The sequence below is a fragment of the Centroberyx affinis genome, unplaced genomic scaffold, assembly GCF_046629955.1.
Source record: "Centroberyx affinis isolate AG114_WGS23_722 - 3 ecotype Tasmania unplaced genomic scaffold, CSIRO-AGI_Caff_v1 ptg001245l_1, whole genome shotgun sequence".
NCBI lineage: Eukaryota > Metazoa > Chordata > Actinopteri > Beryciformes > Berycidae > Centroberyx > Centroberyx affinis.
In genome coordinates, this window is record NW_027279756.1 from 189,798 (window position 1) to 207,562 (window position 17,765).

Genomic DNA, 17,765 nt, shown 5'->3' on the forward strand with positions numbered 1-17,765 from the left:
ATTCATACCATCATATGACTTTCATACTCCTAAACATTTTTTTTCTCATTAGGCCTGACATTCAGGGAATTTAGAGATATGTGTGTGTGTTTTGTTTGAATACAGCAGAAGCTAGTAGTGAGAGCAGTGTGGACAGGGTTTAGGAAGAAAACCTCAAAAGAATACTTAAAAGATAAAAAATAGATAGTTTTCCTGTTTTGTTTTTTTTACTGCAGAGCAGAATAACTGCACTGCATAACTATTTCCATAAACTCTCCATAAGGCTTAGGTCTTCTTATGAATAGACTAACTGAGGGTTTAGTCAATGGCTGTCTCTGCTCCTGTGGGATGCTGCTGTGCCAGTGAGTGGAATTTCTGCAGCATCCATCCCATCCGCCATACTGGGGCTGTGTGGCAGATGCAGCAGAAATGTGGTTTATATAGCTCTGGCTTGGGTGTTGTCTCGCCACCCCTGCAACTCTATTTTGCTAGCACCATCTAGTGACAGTAGGTGTGTAGTGAACAGTCATGGGTGTGAAGTGTCAGGTTGCCTGGTGATGTGAGGACTCCCTAGAGCATTGTGCGGTCTGTCATTGACAGCCTACTGTTGCAGCCATTGTTGTACTCATCTTGTCCCTGAACTTGTACAGCTTATTGAAATTAATGAAGGAAATGTGATATTCATTATTGAGTGTCGTCACTCAATAGAGAAAGTTCTCTCTATAGCTGTGGGGACACAAATGTATGCATGCATGCCATGTAACCTGGTGTGTATCTCTCACCTCAGGACCGCAAGCTGACCAAGGCAGAGCAGCAGCGCTTCAAGGAGGAGGCGGAGATGCTGAAGGGGCTCCAGCACCCCAACATTGTCCGCTTCTATGATTCCTGGGAGTCTGTGCTCCGCGGCAAGAAGTGCATCGTACTGGTCACCGAACTCATGACCTCAGGAACACTCAAAACGTCAGCACACCCTCCCCATATCTATTACTATTCACTGAATGACAGCTCACTGTATACTATTAGAGCACAGATTGTTTACATTTTATCGTAATGAGGCTGATATATTGTATAGATCATCCTATAAATGTCTGTGAAAGGTCTACCAGAATGTCATTTAGTTTAAGAGTCACTGAGCTCTATTGAATTTTAATTTCCCCTCTGAGTGATGATATCTGTAGCAGTGTTTACATTCATTTAGCTGCACTGCCCCCCATGGCTGGTGAACTGTCCCCATAGCTAGAAAAATGTCAATTCAATGACTATTATACTGTAATTGATATGTCATGATACAAATAGGAGCAGTTCTTAAACTGCAACACACCACTGTAACTGATCCTGGAATATGTCTAGAAACAAACCTAGGTCTCAGAACCAAAATGATCCCCACCCCAACACAGTTCTACAGGAAATGCTGCACCTTCTGTTTATTACAGTTCACTGATGTGATTTAGATGTTAAAAAGATAGCATGACTCAAAGCTTCAGGGAGGGATAATGTTGGGAAACATCAACATTGGGTCTTTTCAGTTTAATGTGTTGTCCTATATAATTAGAAGAGCAAATTGGTCTTCAGAGGAATCGTGATCAAAACAAATCATTACTCTCAATTATCTAACAAGTTAGAGCAGGTTGTTTTAACAATCTTTATGGGGAAGTAAATTCTTTATGTACAATATAGTATTCAGCAAATTATGAGTGTTATGAATTCAAGTGAATTACACTGCAAGATAAGTGGCAGGTCACAGTAACATGATGCATTTAAATTCAATGGTATTTATATTATTGTTGGTTCCTTCATGTAGTGACATTGTTGGTGATCTCACTCATTCAGCTCTGTCATTGGTTGACTAAAATATGCTTCCGTATTTGACCACAAAATCATGCTTTGCTCTCTCCATACAGTTACCTGAAGCGCTTTAAGGTGATGAAGCCCAAGGTCCTGAGGAGTTGGTGTAGGCAGATCCTGAAGGGCCTTCACTTCCTCCACACCAGGACCCCTCCAATAGTCCACCGGGATCTCAAGTGTGACAACATCTTCATCACAGGACCTACAGGCTCAGTCAAGATAGGAGACCTGGGACTGGCCACTCTTATGAGGACTTCCTTTGCCAAGAGTGTCATAGGTACAGAAATAGACCCAGTACATTTGAGAACAACTCAAGGCATTTAGTAGCTACATCAGCAAACTGAGTCAGTACCTCTAAATGCACATTTCACTGCATTCAGCACTGGGCTGATGTACAGAGGGCAGCAGCTGCCCCAGAGTATAGATTATTATTGACACAGTCACTCTAAAATCCATCTGGGCAGCACTTACTGTAAATACAGACCACAGATTAGATGTTTGGCTCTGACAGCCAACCAGAGCAATGCCCTATGAGTACCATTTAGTTCAATAAAGTTTAACTCCGGGCACAGGAGCAATCACCAGGAAGGATTTCTATCGAATTTGGGGTCTCTTCTATTGATTTGGGAGGTTATCTGTGGATTGTCTTATGCAACAGTAAATAAAGATTGCAGATATTGATGATTAGTATTTAGTTCTGTTTTTTTTAATTGACTGGGATCCATTTTTTGGTCGTAACAGGAACCCCAGAGTTCATGGCTCCAGAGATGTATGAGGAGCACTATGATGAGTCTGTGGATGTCTACGCCTTTGGGATGTGCATGCTGGAGATGGCTACTTCAGAATACCCCTACTCTGAGTGCCAGAATGCTGCTCAAATCTACCGCAAAGTCACAAGCGTGAGTCTCTGACTGCATGGAACTCTATGTTATATTCTTATTTCAGAAACAGATTGTGTACAGTCTCAGGTCATTTGTGACAATGACATATAGGCCTAATTAATTATCAGTTTATTTGAATGTGATCTTAGCTCTCTGGCTCCTTAGTTGATCAGCTGCCTTCATTTCTTCTATGGAGAATATAGTAATGTTTGGCTTGCTAGTTAATATTAGTAACTGAACTGTTAGCAAATGTAGCTTATTGCATATTACATACAGTATATACTCAGATGCACTACTTATACACCGATGTGCTTTATTATGCCAGAGTATGTGTTGTTTTGCAATCAAAAAAATATCTAGCTGTATATATATTGCTTCATACATCGCTATATTGCAGCAGTCCATGCAGAATGATAGACTAACCCTGTGTAATGTCATCAAAACTCGTTTACACATGAAGAGGGTTATGGGATTACTAATTACAAATTATTACTTACTAATTACTAATTATATACTTCTCAATAAAGAACAGAGTTGATTTGTACAAATGACTTTTACCGTGCTGTGGTTTCATAGTGTCCAGGTATAGAGGAGTGTCTCACTGGTTTGGCTGAATTTAACTCTAGAAGATTGTGACAAGAGGCAAGTCCAAAAAATACATTTTCCTTTCTTTCTCTACAGGGTATAAAACCAGCCAGCTTTGATAAAGTCAACGACCCAGAGATTAAAGAGATCATCGAGGGCTGCATTCGTCAGAACAAGAGCCAGAGGTAAGCAGTTTTTGTTCTCATAACATGACGTGTGGCATTGTCTCATGCACAGTTGCGGAGAGGGCACTCATAAAACTTGATGGTGCTTCTGTTTCATGGGTTCCTTATATTTTCCTTCCCTTCACAGACTCTCCATCCGAGACCTCCTGACCCATGCGTTCTTTGGGGAGGACACAGGGGTGCGAGTGGAGCTGGCAGAGGAGGACACAGGCTGCCAGGACTGTCTTGCTCTCCGGATTTGGGTGGAGGAGCCCAAGAAGCTGAAGGGCAAGCACAAGGACAATGAGGCCATCGAGTTCAGCTATGACCTGGAGAATGACAGCGCTGAGGAGGTGGCTCTGGAGATGGTGAGAGATGGGTAATTCAGGCATGACTAGGAGAAAGGGGGTTTATTAATATCAGGTATGGGATGGGGCAGATTGATAAAAGGCTTTAAAGCCTTAGAGCCTAGAAGGGTCGGGAGAAGGAAATCCTGCAGCTCATTTATCAGGCATTCGAAGCTAGTTCCTTCTGACCTAGATTCCCTCGACCAACCCCCCGCCTTTAATTCATTAACTTTCTCTCTCTTTCTCTCCCTCTCTCTCTCTGTCTCTCTCTCTCTCTGCCCTTCATCACAGGTGAAGTCAGGCTTCTTCCACGAGAGTGATGCAAAGGTGGTGGGCAAATCCATCCGGGACCGAGTTACTCTGATCAAGAAGTCACGGGAGCGTCGTCAGCAGCAGCTGCTCCAGCAGCAGCAGGGCTTTGAAGAGAGAAGAGACTCTACGCTCACCTCCTACACCTGCTCCCATCCATCCTGCCCCTCCTCGCTGGGGCCGGGGGCAGCTGCGCAGATGGGAGGAGGAGGTGGAGGAGGTGGAGGTGGTGGAGGAGGAGGGCAGGAGTCTGAGGAACTGCCAGAGGTGGACCAGCATGTCAGGCAGCAGCATATTCTCAGTGGGACAGCCCTCAGCCTGCCAGGTGGAGTATGCTCCTTCATTACATGTTACTTAAACCAGAAGATTATGAGAGTCAGTTTAGGACAGTTTAGAACTATTATGTACTAAATGATAGTGTAGGAATTAGAATTAACAAAAAGGAATGAACTTAGGACAGTGAATATTGTGACTTGGACAGATAAATATTGTTTAATTTTTTACATCCTTTATTTTAATCTTTCAACTGTCTTTCATTCAGAAGGTGAGAGCATTGGGTCAGCCAGCTGTGAATCCTACGCAAGTGGACAGAGTCAGGCATACTCTCAGCAAGGGGAATCGTACACCCACTCCCAAACTATTCTTCCCCCTACTGTGTCTGTAAGTCTATACTGTGTTTCCACCTTGTTCATAAAATATACCAAAGTGATTCATCCTCCATTGTTTGAAATCATTGTGCTATTAAAGCACATTGTTTATTATCTATTTTCTGGCACTACAGAGTACTGGGGTTGTGGCTCATCCTCAAATGCTCCCCATTGGTCAGAGTGGAGGGGCTCCAAATGTGCCTATTGGTCAGAGTGGTGGTATCTCAAGCCTGTCCATAGGCCAAAGTGGAGGGGCATCTGTTGGTCAGACGTTCAATCAGCCCAGTCCCATGGCAACACAAATCTCACCAAGTGTACCTCAACAATATTCTCAGGTGAATAGACCTAATGATTTGATATTATTAACTTGTATTAAAATCAAAGGCATATGAGACACTTGAGCTACAGCTAATACATTACTACTACTTGAACTATAACTATGCTCCCACTACTTCCATTTTGTGTTTTTCCCTTAAATATCTGTTTTACCCAACTACAAATCATCCTCATAATCCTCTGAGATTGACTGTCTATTTGTTTATACTGTATAAAATGAAATGTGTTGATTATTAATGCCCCTTGCCAAAGCTTACTCTTACCTTATTTTTCTACTGCTGTCTTTTCCCTCTTTCTTTCAACATCACTCATCATTCTGTCATTATCACTGAATAGACACAGCCATACCATTCAGATGGATCACAAATTACTACTCCCCATGGGTCTATGGCCCCCTCACAGTCATACATACCCCAGGTCTCTCCACAAGCACCCATTAATGTCCTCACTACACCCCTCTCAATCAGTGATCAGGCTGGACTTGTGGGGGCCATTGTGCCCCTCGCTCAGCAGACCCAACCCGCTGCCACTCCCATGCAGCTCACTGACATCATCCCCCAGGCAGCACCCCACCAAACACAGCCTGTCATGATCCCTCAGCAGACCATTGTTCAACAACAACAGATAGGGTTGGAATCACAGACCACCACCCTTCAGCAGCAGCAACAGCAGCAGCAAATGGAGGCTCAGGCTGCTCTGCTCCAACAGCAACAAGCTAATGCCATTCAGCAGCCCCAGGCTACAGCGGCTACCATGCAGCCACCGATAGAACAGCATCAACAGAACCTTTCAGCTACAGCTGTCCAACAACATCAACCTGAGCCTCAGCAGCAGATCTATGTACAGCAGCCTATACCGCATGTCCAGCCACCTACTCAGCAGCCTGTGCTACCAACACAAACAGGTATGGAGCAGCAAGCCACGTCATTACCACAGCCAGGGGAGCAACCTCAGACTTATAAACAGCAACCACAAATGGATCCTCACGAGCAGACCATGATACATCAACAACAACAACTACAACAACAACAACAACAACAACAACAACATCAAAAACAACTGCAACAACAGCAACAACAGCAACAACTGCAACAACAGCAACAACTGCAACAACAACAACAACTGCAGCAACAGCAAGCCCTGTTACGACAACAGCAGCAGCAGCAGCAACAACATCAACAACAGTTGGAGCAACAGCAGCATCAACAACAGGCTTTACTGCTGGAGCAACAACAGGCATATATCCAACAGCAGCTCGAGCAGCAGCAACAAAAAGCATTGCTTCAACAGCAGCAACAACAGGCCCAACTACAACAGCGGCAACTGGAGCAACAACAAGCACTTATACAAAAGCAAATATTGGGTCAACAGCAGCAGCAAGCTCTTCTGCAACACCAACAGCAACAGGAGCAGCAGCAGCAGCAACACACTCTTCTGCAACACCAACAGCAACAGGAGCAGCAGCAACAAGCTCTTCTGCAACACCAACAGCAACAGGAGCAGCAGCAACACGCTCTTCTGCAACACCAACAGCAACAGGAGCAGCAGCAGCAGCAGCAGCAACACGCTCTTCTGCAACACCAACAGCAACAGGAGCAGCAGCAACACGCTCTTCTGCAACACCAACAGCAACAGGAGCAGCAGCAGCAGCAACAAGCTCTTCTCCAACAGCAACAGGAGCAGCAGCAGCAACAAGCTCTTCTACAGCAGCAACATCAGCAACAACAAGAACAACAACAACAAGCACTTCTACAACAACAATTGGAGCAACAGCAACAACAGACTCTTTTACAGAAACATCAACAACTGGAACAACAGCAATGCCAGTTACATCAACAAATTGAACAGCAAGCTGGAATACAAAAACAACCACAGATGCAACAGCAAATTGAACAACAGCAGCAACAAGTTGCGCTGCAGCAGCAGACCCAGTTACAGCAGCAAATGGAACAACTGCAACAGCAAGCCTTACTCCAACAACAAGTGGAACAACAACAACAACAAGCACTATTACAACAGCATTTACAGCAGCAAGCTATTTTACAACAGCAGCAGCAACAACAACAGCAAGCTCTGCTACAGCAACAGCAACAAGAGCAACAACAAGCCCAACTCAAGCAGAAATTAGAGCAAAAGCAGCAACAAGCTTTGTTGCAACAACAGTTAGAACAACAACGGCAACAACAGGCACTGTTACAACAGCAACAACAAGCAGAGAGACTGCACCAACAGGCACTGATACAGCAGCAACAGATTCAAGAGCAACAGCAGCAACAAGCAGCCATCATTCAGTTCCAGCAAACTGAGAAACTAGAGATTGTCCCTATTCAACAAAGCAACAGTGAGCAGCAGATGTTGATTCAGCAGCAACCGACTGATATACAACAGGCATGTATCCCACAACTAAACACTGCTCAGTTTCCACCTCACACTACTCTCACTCAGCAGCAGGTGATAGAGCAACAACAGCAAGGAGCACTGATCCAGCAGCAGCAAGCCTACATTGCCCAGCCGCAGCATCACATCTCTGTAATGGAACCTCGCATTCCAATTGGAGCTCCAGCCAGCAGTGAGGCGATTCAGCTCCAAACTCAAATTGTCTCCCAGGCCCAGGTCCCAGTGGCCATTCAGACTACGCAGATCCCCATGCAGACGCCCCCTGTGATCCAGGCCCAAGTCCTTTCCCAGCAAGGACAAAGTGAGGCTCATCCCCAGAGCCAAGGCCAGGTCCCAGTCCAACTCACAGCCCAGCCCACAGCCCAGGCAGCTCAGGCGATTCCTCCTCAGGTGGCCTCCATCCAGCGACAGACTCAACCCATCCAAACCCAGCAAGTTCCTTTACAGACCACTCATCCAGTCTCTGCCGCTCCTACACAGAGCCAGGTGGCTGCTCAGCCATTAATCCACACTCAGCCTCTACACTCCACAATTAATCAGCCTCAGCTACTACAGGGCCAGAGCCCAACTGTTGACACTCAGATGATGGGCCAGCAGAGCCAAGCCCATGTCCAGCCTGCAGCTGCAATTGCCTCAGTTCCCTGTCAGATCCAACATGAGACTCCAGTTCAGCAGAGTGCTCAAATACCAGGCCTGTTACAGCCCCAGCTCCAGACCCAAGGCCAGCTACATAGCCAGGTGCATGCTCAAGCAGCAGCTGGCCTTTTGACACCTCAATATGTCCCAGCCCCCCAGCCCACTCACCAAGTCATGCCATCAATACAACAGGATGTCACTCACATTACACAACAGCAGCAGCAACAGCCTCCAGTACTGCAGTATCAGCAGATGATTCTGTCTCCTGGCTCAGTTGGGAGTGTTGGAAGTATCACAGCTGCTCCCAGCTCAGTAGTTGACCCTGCGAACTTTACCCCTGCCCCTCATGCTATGCAGCAGACTGGACAAGCCTATGTCCAGGGCCAAGCAATGCTACAGCCCGTTGTTCAGGCCCAGCAGCAGCCCACAGGAAGCACAGCTGCACCTTCAGTAATTCAGTCCATCTCCCAGCCTGCTATGCCTCAGCCTGTTGAGCAATACCAGCAACAGCTGCAGAAGTTTTCACAAGTGCAACAACAACAACTAGTAGCACCAGCTCCACAGCAACAACCACCTCTACAGGCCCAGCTACCGGTGCAGCCACCCCCAACTCCCATCCAGAAACCACTTCCTCTTCAGCAGCCTTTGATACCCCTCGATGAGAGTCAACTGCCCCCTCAGTGTCAAACTGCTCCACATCTGGTGCCTCAACCCCCTGCACAGATTGTCCCCAGTAATGTGGCCCAGCCTCAGTCCCAACCCAAGGTCCTGCCCCTCTATAGTCAGGTAGTGGCAGGCCCACCCCCATCCCCCCAGCACCAGGCCAAGCAGACACTGCCAGCTCACACACACACACAAACCAGCATCCAGGCCCAGACACACACCCAGACACAGACACATGTTCAGACACAGGCTCACTCTCACACACAGACACACACTGAGACACCTATTGCTGAGCAGCCTGTTCTGCCCCATGCTGTCTTTCCTGCCCAACAAATGCCCCCCAGCCCCTCTCATACCTCCTGCCCCCCAACATCCCTACCATCCCTCCATCCTCCTGCTGCCCCTGCTCCAGACCTGCCCACATCCCCACCAGAGGCCCAGGTATCCTTACTGGGACGGGCTGACTTTGTACCCACCTCCCCTCCTCCTGTCACCACTCTACAGTCGCTTGATTCTAATGCCCCCTTGCTGTCCCAAACCTCGCTGCAAGACTGTGACCCTCCCCTGCTGGGCATTGCTCAGGTACAGGAAGCACGCACTACTGGGTTATACGTCTCTTAAAAGGACACATGTTGGCTTTATTGCTAATTTTCTTTTGCTGAAATACTGGCAAACTTAAAGTGAATAATGCTAATTACTCACTTGAAAAAGCCTTTGAGTACACTTCTTCATCTTCAAACTAACAAGTATTAATAAAAAAAAAGATTTGTGTTTATTCATAGGACAGTATTTTTTCAACTGAGTACATTTGTTATTAACTGTAACATCCTGCATAGTTGCATTATAGTTTAATTTGTATCATGCAGCTAATGGTTTGGTTTGTGTTTTTTTTTTCTGAATAACTGTGTGTTGCTTTGTGTCTGTATTCATGTGACTCTACAGGATAGCCCACACCTGTCCAGCACAGAACGTCATTCTTCATCAGGGTATGCCTTATATCACTATTCTGTGATCTTGGCTCCAATTCAGAGTCAGTGCACATCAGTCTTGCACTTACGTCCATCAGGCAATACAAAAAACAAAAAACATGTGACAAGATATTCGTATTCTGATTTGTGTCACGCGGGCACGTAGCTCTGAGTTGAGGGGAGAATATTTAAATTACCCCTCTCTCGCACCTGCCCACTGGGTTGCCAGATTTCTGACATTAGTATGTTTTTGCAGATTGTTACTCTGAGCGTGCCAGTCACATTCCCTTTAAGAGAAGCATTTGCCTTTAATTTTGAGAAAATGAGTATGATATTTCCAATTATATGATAGCCTTTTATTAATTAGCATCGGTGCATTGCTCGTTCATTAGGCCTATAATAGGCTCTGTGCTTTTATATAATTTGATTTCAATATCAAGTGCTATAATTTAGAAATGGCTTGAGGCCTATGAATTCAGCAGTATTTGATACAGTATCAGGCTAAAGAAATGAAGCTGTTGTCTTTATAGTGGATGTTGAATGCAAGCTTAATCAGAATGTACTTTCGCCACCTTTTCTCCAGACATTGCGTAGTAGAAGAGAACATGCATTGCAAGTCAGAGTCCCACAGATGTCAGGGAACAACTCTGTCCCCACACGTAGCTGCTTGAGGCACTTAACGAGAGCTTCAGGACAAGGCTAAAGTCTGAATGCCGACCCACACATTTTGTGGATAAATCCCCACTACATGTGTTTATGTCAATTCTGAATACGAGCCTGTGTGATTATTTGGTGGTTAACAATCTCTCCAACCATACAATTAGCAATATGTTAGTGTTGTTACAAAATAGTCATATGTATGTATGTATGTATGTAAATACATACAAATTACATGTACATTTTTGTAATTTAGGTAATGCTCTTATTTTGAGCGACTAACAGTGAGTGAGCAGCACCTTTCAGTTTACAGGTCTTTTTTGATTTTGATCTCTAACTACACTACCACCCTGACTGTAATTATTGTTACATCATCCACTTGTCCCACAGGTCTGTTCCAGCCAATGGTGAAGATACTCTGCAGCTCTTGGCCAATGGGAAACTAGAGAAAGTCAAGTCTCAGAGGAGACCTTCCTGTCAGAGGCCTGAGAAAGGCTCACACCAGTTTCTACTGAGCATGCTCCAGGTGTGGTAAACATTAACAAATAACAAATCATATTACCAAGTGCAAGTATGTGTATAGACCAGTGGATATACTGTATTTTGAACAGGCTAACTATAATGATTCTTCCTGTCCTCCAAAGGTGTCAAGTAGTGGGGACAATATGGTGGAATGCCAACTGGAGACCCATAGCAACAAGATGGTGACATTCAAATTTGACATTGAAGGGGATGCACCTGAGGACATTGCAGATTACATGGTAGATTACTCATAGCAGTATCATAGTCTGCATTATTTATTGAAAAGTCACCATTCCATGTCTTAGTTACTTCTGTTTGTTTGCATTTTGTTTGTAGGTGGAGGAGGACTTTGTCCTTGAGTTGGAGAAAGAGAAATTTGTTGAGGAGCTGAGAGCCATCGTAAAGAATGCCCAGGAAATTCTTCAAACACATTTGCAGGTCTGCTGATTTCCAGATTCAACATCTACTGACTTCTCCCTTCCTTTTTATTGTTTTTGATGTGAGTGTGTTTCAATATGAACTTGAACCTTTATCTCTCTGCTAGACTGGATCTATTGACCAGTTGCATGTGAGCACTCCCACTGGCTCTACAAGTGAGTTTGCATCTCTTTTCTTAATGCACAGAAGAACCAAATTGTGAAACAATTTTGACACTACTTTCCTTCCTTCCGTATCTGCTAACTATCTTTATGTTTACCCAGTGGATGCAGTGCCCCAGTCCTCCCCAGTGGGACGCTGGCGCTTCTTCATTAACCAGACCATCCGCCACAGAGACTCTCAGTCCAACCAGGGAGCTGCCACACCGCCCCCCACTGGAGAGACAAGGGTACCTCAGTCCCCTAAAACAGAGAGAGGTAAGATTTTTCCAAATGACCTTTAAAACTGTGGCTAATTAACATCTCTTTGAATGGGCAGTGTAACAGAAACTAACTGTCCCTTTCTCCGGCGGATGTAGAAAGTGAAGGATCACAGAGATCGGAGTCCTTGACTGGAATGGCCTCTCTTCCCTGCCCCACCTTGTCTGCCACCTCTCCTCCTGTCTCCACTGTCTCAGCCCCTGCCTCCATGTCCCCCCCAGCCACCGCTGCCCCCGCTCCTGACACCACTGCCTCTGACAGCGTCTCTGCACCAGCCTCTACTCTTGTAGCCTCTGTCCCTGCCGCTGCCTCATCTGGCCTTGAACTGTCAGTCCTCACCTCTGCTTCTGTTGACCAAATCCCCAGTGCCCCCTCATCCATGGCCACCCTAATAACTGCTGCTGCCAACCTTTCCACCCTGGCCACTGCCCCTGCTGCTATGTCTCCCATACCCACCGCCAGTCTGCCTGATGTCCTCACATCTCCTGGGACTAGTGGTAGCTCCACTCTAGGTCAAAGCATAGGGGATGCAGTGCTAACTGCTCTAGGGCAGTGTGTGTCTGCAGGGGACCACTCTTCCACCTCTGTTCATTCCCCTCCTCCTGCTGCTGCAGTGACCTCTCCTTCGGTCAGCCAAGTTGGCCTGGAGCAGCAGCAGACATTGGCTCAGATGGCCAGACCAGCCCCGCCACAACCACAACCACAGCTACAGCCAGCATTACAGCAGCAGGTACCACCAACTCAACAGCAACTACAGACAGTGCAGCTTGAACAAGTACCACTGGCACAACAGATACAGCAGGTACCACCACCACAAGCACAGCAATCACAACAGCAAGTGTACCAAGAACAAATTCAGCTGCAGCAGGAACAAGCACTGCAGCAGTCTCTCCAACAGTTACAACAACAGCAACTAATGCAGCAACAAATGCCACTTCAACAGCAGCTGCCTGAGGTGCAGATGCTGCCTCAGCCAAGTCAAACAGAGTTGTTACAGCAGCCTGTGCCTCTCCAACAGTCTCTGCCACCAGCAGAAATGCTGTCAATGCCCCTACAGCAGACCCAACAAATGTCTGTTCAACAGCAGGCACCACAATATAGCCCACAGATACTTCAGCAATCTCAGTTGCAACAGTTACCACAACAAGCTGTGGTACCACAAGCACCTGTAGTGCCTCAACAGCAGGCCCACATTGACCAGCAACAGCAGCATCATTTAGGACTACAACAGACAATACACTTACAGCAACAGCAAATGTTACAACAGCTACAACAGCAGCAACAACATCAGTTATTAATGGGTGCTGTTCCAGATCAAAGTCAAATGCTACCTCTGTCAATCAGTCAACAATTTGTTCAACAACAGACACCACTAAATGTTAGCCTTGTACCGCAACAACAGATTCAGCAGCAACAAACCCAGATCCCTATAGAGCAGACACAACAACGTATACAGTCACAGCAGCTGCTCCAACAACTTCAGCAGCAGCAGGAGGTGGCTAAAGCCATGGAGACCCCCCAGAAGCAGCAACAGATTCCACTGCAGAAACAGTCTTCGTTCCAGCAGTCAGAGTCAGAACTCTCCACAGGAGAGGCCAGTGTCACAGAGGACACAGGCAGCCACTCTGCCCCTCTGCACCCTTCATCCGACTCCTCCCTGCCCCCTCTCCCTCTGGGCGCCCCCGAAGCCGCCTTACCCCCCCTCTCCCTCACAATGACGCCATCCCCTGCTCAGCCCTCCTCTGTGGCCGAGTCAGACAGTGAGGGCCCCCCCAAAATTGAATTTGTAGACAACCGTATTAAGACGCTGGATGAGAAGCTGAGGAACTTGTTGTATCAGGAGTACAGCAGCGGGGCAGTGCTGGCCGGGGGAGCTGCTGTGGCCTCCACCGCGGCTCCTGCCTTGGCATCAGCAGCCTCCACATCGGCAGGAGGGGATGAGTCATCTGAGCCACACTCGCTCCACCCCTCGTCTTTCCCCCCACCTGCCTCCTCCTCAGACACCTCCCCCCACTCCTCGTCCTCCACCACCTCCTCCACCACCTCCCGTTCCTCCTCCACCTCCCCTGACCTGGAGAGGGATAGAGGAGAGGAGGCTTCCCCAGAGGTGCCCACCTCTGCTGAACTGGGCCCAGTGGAGCAGCAGCCTGCCCCGTCTGTCCCCTCCACCTCTGCCTCCTCCACCCCCCCCACATCCCTCCTGCCCCCCCATCAGGATGACTCTGCTGGGCCCCAGCGCCCACCTGTGCCGGGAGAACCAACCATTCTTGTGAGTGAATACCACTGATTTGATTGCGAGTAAATTGTGAATATTGTGAATTGTGAATATTTCATGTACATTACTACAAATACAGTGAATTTCCATGGCTGAATAAATGTGACTCCTCTCAGTTCTTTTTCAGCCACCTGTGATATTTATGTTTCAACGTCTCTCTTCCTTTCTGAGTGTCTCAACTCCATGCAGCCACTCTTAACTGTCAATGTGGCTTATTCCCTTTCCCTCCACCCCTATTTCCAGGCTGTCCCCCCACACTCTGACACCAGTACCACAGGAGATGCATCGTGGCCCTCCAATCAGCACCCGATCCCCCTCCGGCATGGACAGCAGCAGCACAATGCAGGAGGTGGATATTTTGGCCTAAACCTGACATGTCCTAGTATCAGAAATCCTGTTAGCAAGAAATCCTGGACTCGCAAATTCAAAAACTGGGCATGCAAACTGCGCCACTCCGCCAGCTTGTTCAAGAAGCCCAGAGTCCAGCAAGGTAGCGTCTTCTTAGTGAGCGAACGAGCGAGAGAGAGAGAGAGAGAGAGAGAGAGAGAGAGAGAGAGAGAATGGGGTGTTGGGGCATGGTCTTAAACCTAATGTCTAGTCCTAGTGTTAACATAGAAATGTAACTTTCTAAACTGTCAGGAATTAATAACTGTTAATGTTAAACGATGTTAATGTTTACGGCTAAATAATTGTTTTTGTATATTGTAATGTGACTGTAAACCCTGTGTAGTGTCAGTGTCGATATCACTACATACATTATTGTTTTTTGAATTTTTTGATTTTGCCGAATTGCTTTTACTAAATTTCATTTTCTTGGCAATCTTTCTTTTTGCATGGGTTACTCACCCAGGGGCAAGAACAGTGGAGAGTAGAGGAGGGTGGGAGATTGGCACAGTGTAGGAAGAGGTTGGCATCAGGAGTCTGATGCCCGTCCCAGTGCAGATGAGCTCTGGAGTAAAACCCGGCTGTGCCCAGGACATATCCCTTCATATGATCCCCCCAGTCCACAAGCAGTGCCAACAGCAACCATCTCACCTCCCCTCCACCTGCTGGCTCAGTGTAGACACCATGCACCTCAGCATGAGACATTAAACAGATAAGATAGATACAAAGTCATTGTGTGATCAGTTGTCATTCAGAATACATGTACGACACACAGTCAGCTTACGCCGCACTGCTCCATGAGACTGCATAATATACTGTAGATGCTATGCTATTTATGAACACTATTTTTTTCTATTTGCATTATCTGTATGTGATATCCAGATTATGATGAAAGTCATAATTTCTACTATCTATTGTGCACATTGTCCAGGGCTTACAAGTTACTGTCAGGTTCTTTCTTACCTGGGTAGGCTTTTTGTAAAGCTTTATCATATTGTTTTAGTAAGCCAACCTTCTTGCATGTATTTGTGTTTATGTGTGTAGCAGTAGTTTAGATCCATGTATAGACTACTAGAGTATATGCATGAACATGTATGTTATGTTCAACATGTGTGTCTATATAGTAATGGATCATTGTCTGTAAGTAGCACCTATATCAGGCTGCACATTTCCAAGTTGATCTTAAATGATGCAGCAAATCCATATATACGCACTGTACTAATGTAGTGTTCCCTAATATCAAACACATTGAACAATATCACTGTGGATCTGAGTACAGATTTCAAATGCGATATTGGGCTCTGTTGTCTGATATATGAGAGGGACAAGGTTGAGTCAGTGAGAATGAGAGAGTGGATGTGTGGGTGGGTGGGGGTACACTGTTATAAACATTCAACTGTCATTCCATAATATGCTTTTTCTATTTAATGACTTACTATACTTTTGTTTTTAAATAAACTACCACCCCTCCCCACACCCCCATAACACATTTGTTTTAAGCATGTACTTTACTGCCATAAAAACTTACATTCATTGTTGAGTTTATTACTTTTAATTTAGAACAAATGATGACTGCCACAGTATTCAATATAATGTTTACACATTTTCATAGCCCTGCATGTAATCCATGTAAGTCACAATGTTGTTTATGATGTATGATGTTGGTGGGTGATTTTTAACACTGTGTGTTTGTGTCTGTGTGTCCATGTATGTCTGTGTGCTTCTATATGTCCCTCTGTGATTTTTATGTGTCTGTATGCTTCTGTCTGTGTCTACCTCGTCATTTATGTGCGCTTTATACCTGTGCCTCTATGTCCTTGTCTCTTCCCTCTTTGTTTTTCATTCCCCATCTCTTTATCAGATGGACACTCCAGCAATCAGGCTCTGGGAGAGGAGAGGGAGGCTGCCCCCCTAAATCCACCTCAGTCACGCAAAGGACGATTTCAGGTAGGGACAGGACTAACGATTTTGTACTTGTCACTCACCATTCTAAACCTTCAGTGCAGACAGGACCAGGAACAGGCTGTTAATAGCTCCCACATCCTCTGCCATCAGGTGACTCCAGTACCCCAGCCTCCTGAATCCTCTCCCCCCAAGGAGGCAGCCTCAGGACACGGTGGAAGTCACCGGAAAGTGGGGCGCTTCTCTGTAACCCAGGCTGAGACTAAGAAAGAAGAGAGGCTAACTGACAGCTCCCCAGTGTCTCCTGATTTGGAAAGGGAGAGGAGGAGAACTCGGGGGAAGGAGGGAGAGAAGGAGGAGGGTAAGAGGACCCCGTCATTGGCTCACCCACCCCGAGGTCACGGGCACAGCCACTCACCCCTGGGCAGCAGTGATGACGATGAGAGCGAGCTGGAGGATGAAGACCTGAGGAGAGAACTGCACAAGCTCCGAGAGAAGTGAGACAGGGAGGGGAAAGATGGAACAATAGTATCTTCCAACTAATTTCTTCTCGTAGTCTGAATCTTCTCGTGTCGTACTGATTTGCCAAGCCTCATAATCCTCATCTCCCTCCCCTTCTCCTCCATGATTTGTATCTTCTCCCCCATAGGCACATCAAAGAGGTGGTGTCCCTTCAGGCCCAGCAGAACAGAGAGCTGCAGGAACTGTACAGACAGCTCCGTTCCATCAAAGACCACAGGCAGACTCTGCCTCTCCCTCTGCCCCGAACACCTCCTCTTCCCACAGCACCTCCAGCCCTCTCCCCTCGCAGGCCCCGGCCGGCCAAAGTCAAGCTCCGGCCCCGGCCTCATTCTCACATGGACAACAACGGAGTTGCACACCCTGGTAACTATCTTTCTCACTTATCTCTCTCTCTCGCTCTCTCTCTCTCGCTCTTGTTCTCTCGGTGTAACTATTTTGTTGTGGCTGTCCCCCAGGGATGCAGCAGTCAAGTAGTTTCTCAGGTGGTGAACAGAGTAGACTGCCCCCCTACTGCAGCCCAGAGCACCACACCTCACTGTCCACTAGGAGAGGTAGGGTTTGTCACCCAAACATGGAGGCAACGCATAATTAGTGATCAGTGGTATCAAAGTGATGATCAGTGGTATCAAGTGTCCCTTCATTTCTCCGCAGATCACAGTCCTCCTAGAAAGAGCACATTCACAGACGAATTGCACAAACTGGTTGATGATTGGACGAAGGAGACGGTGGGCCCTGCCCCACCCAAGCCCTCGCTCAATCAGATCAAGCAGATTCAGCAGGTGCAAGAGTTGGGAGGCTGGAGCCAGCCAGCTGAGGTAGAACTACACACTGTATAGGACATATCCTATTTTTCATACAATATAACCTTTTCATACAACATAAAAATATA

At 46.6% G+C, this 17,765-nt stretch overlaps 1 protein-coding gene across 1 annotated transcript in view; it reads left to right on the top strand.

The window, feature by feature from the left end:
- Positions 1 to 17,765, top strand: part of wnk3 (WNK lysine deficient protein kinase 3) — a 39,392-nt gene that overhangs the window by 18,118 nt on the left and 3,509 nt on the right. The window contains exons 3-24 of the mRNA XM_071524889.1: positions 767 to 939; positions 1,881 to 2,101; positions 2,566 to 2,723; positions 3,387 to 3,475; positions 3,603 to 3,822; positions 4,093 to 4,440; positions 5,607 to 5,800; positions 6,165 to 7,210; positions 7,657 to 9,371; positions 9,732 to 9,775; positions 10,805 to 10,940; positions 11,059 to 11,175; positions 11,273 to 11,374; positions 11,481 to 11,529; positions 11,638 to 11,790; positions 11,892 to 14,062; positions 14,312 to 14,558; positions 16,314 to 16,399; positions 16,508 to 16,851; positions 17,004 to 17,239; positions 17,332 to 17,427; positions 17,528 to 17,691. Coding sequence (XP_071380990.1) covers positions 767 to 939; positions 1,881 to 2,101; positions 2,566 to 2,723; positions 3,387 to 3,475; positions 3,603 to 3,822; positions 4,093 to 4,440; positions 5,607 to 5,800; positions 6,165 to 7,210; positions 7,657 to 9,371; positions 9,732 to 9,775; positions 10,805 to 10,940; positions 11,059 to 11,175; positions 11,273 to 11,374; positions 11,481 to 11,529; positions 11,638 to 11,790; positions 11,892 to 14,062; positions 14,312 to 14,558; positions 16,314 to 16,399; positions 16,508 to 16,851; positions 17,004 to 17,239; positions 17,332 to 17,427; positions 17,528 to 17,691 — 8,109 coding nt within the window. The remainder of the gene's footprint in view (positions 1 to 766; positions 940 to 1,880; positions 2,102 to 2,565; positions 2,724 to 3,386; positions 3,476 to 3,602; positions 3,823 to 4,092; positions 4,441 to 5,606; positions 5,801 to 6,164; positions 7,211 to 7,656; positions 9,372 to 9,731; positions 9,776 to 10,804; positions 10,941 to 11,058; positions 11,176 to 11,272; positions 11,375 to 11,480; positions 11,530 to 11,637; positions 11,791 to 11,891; positions 14,063 to 14,311; positions 14,559 to 16,313; positions 16,400 to 16,507; positions 16,852 to 17,003; positions 17,240 to 17,331; positions 17,428 to 17,527; positions 17,692 to 17,765) is intronic.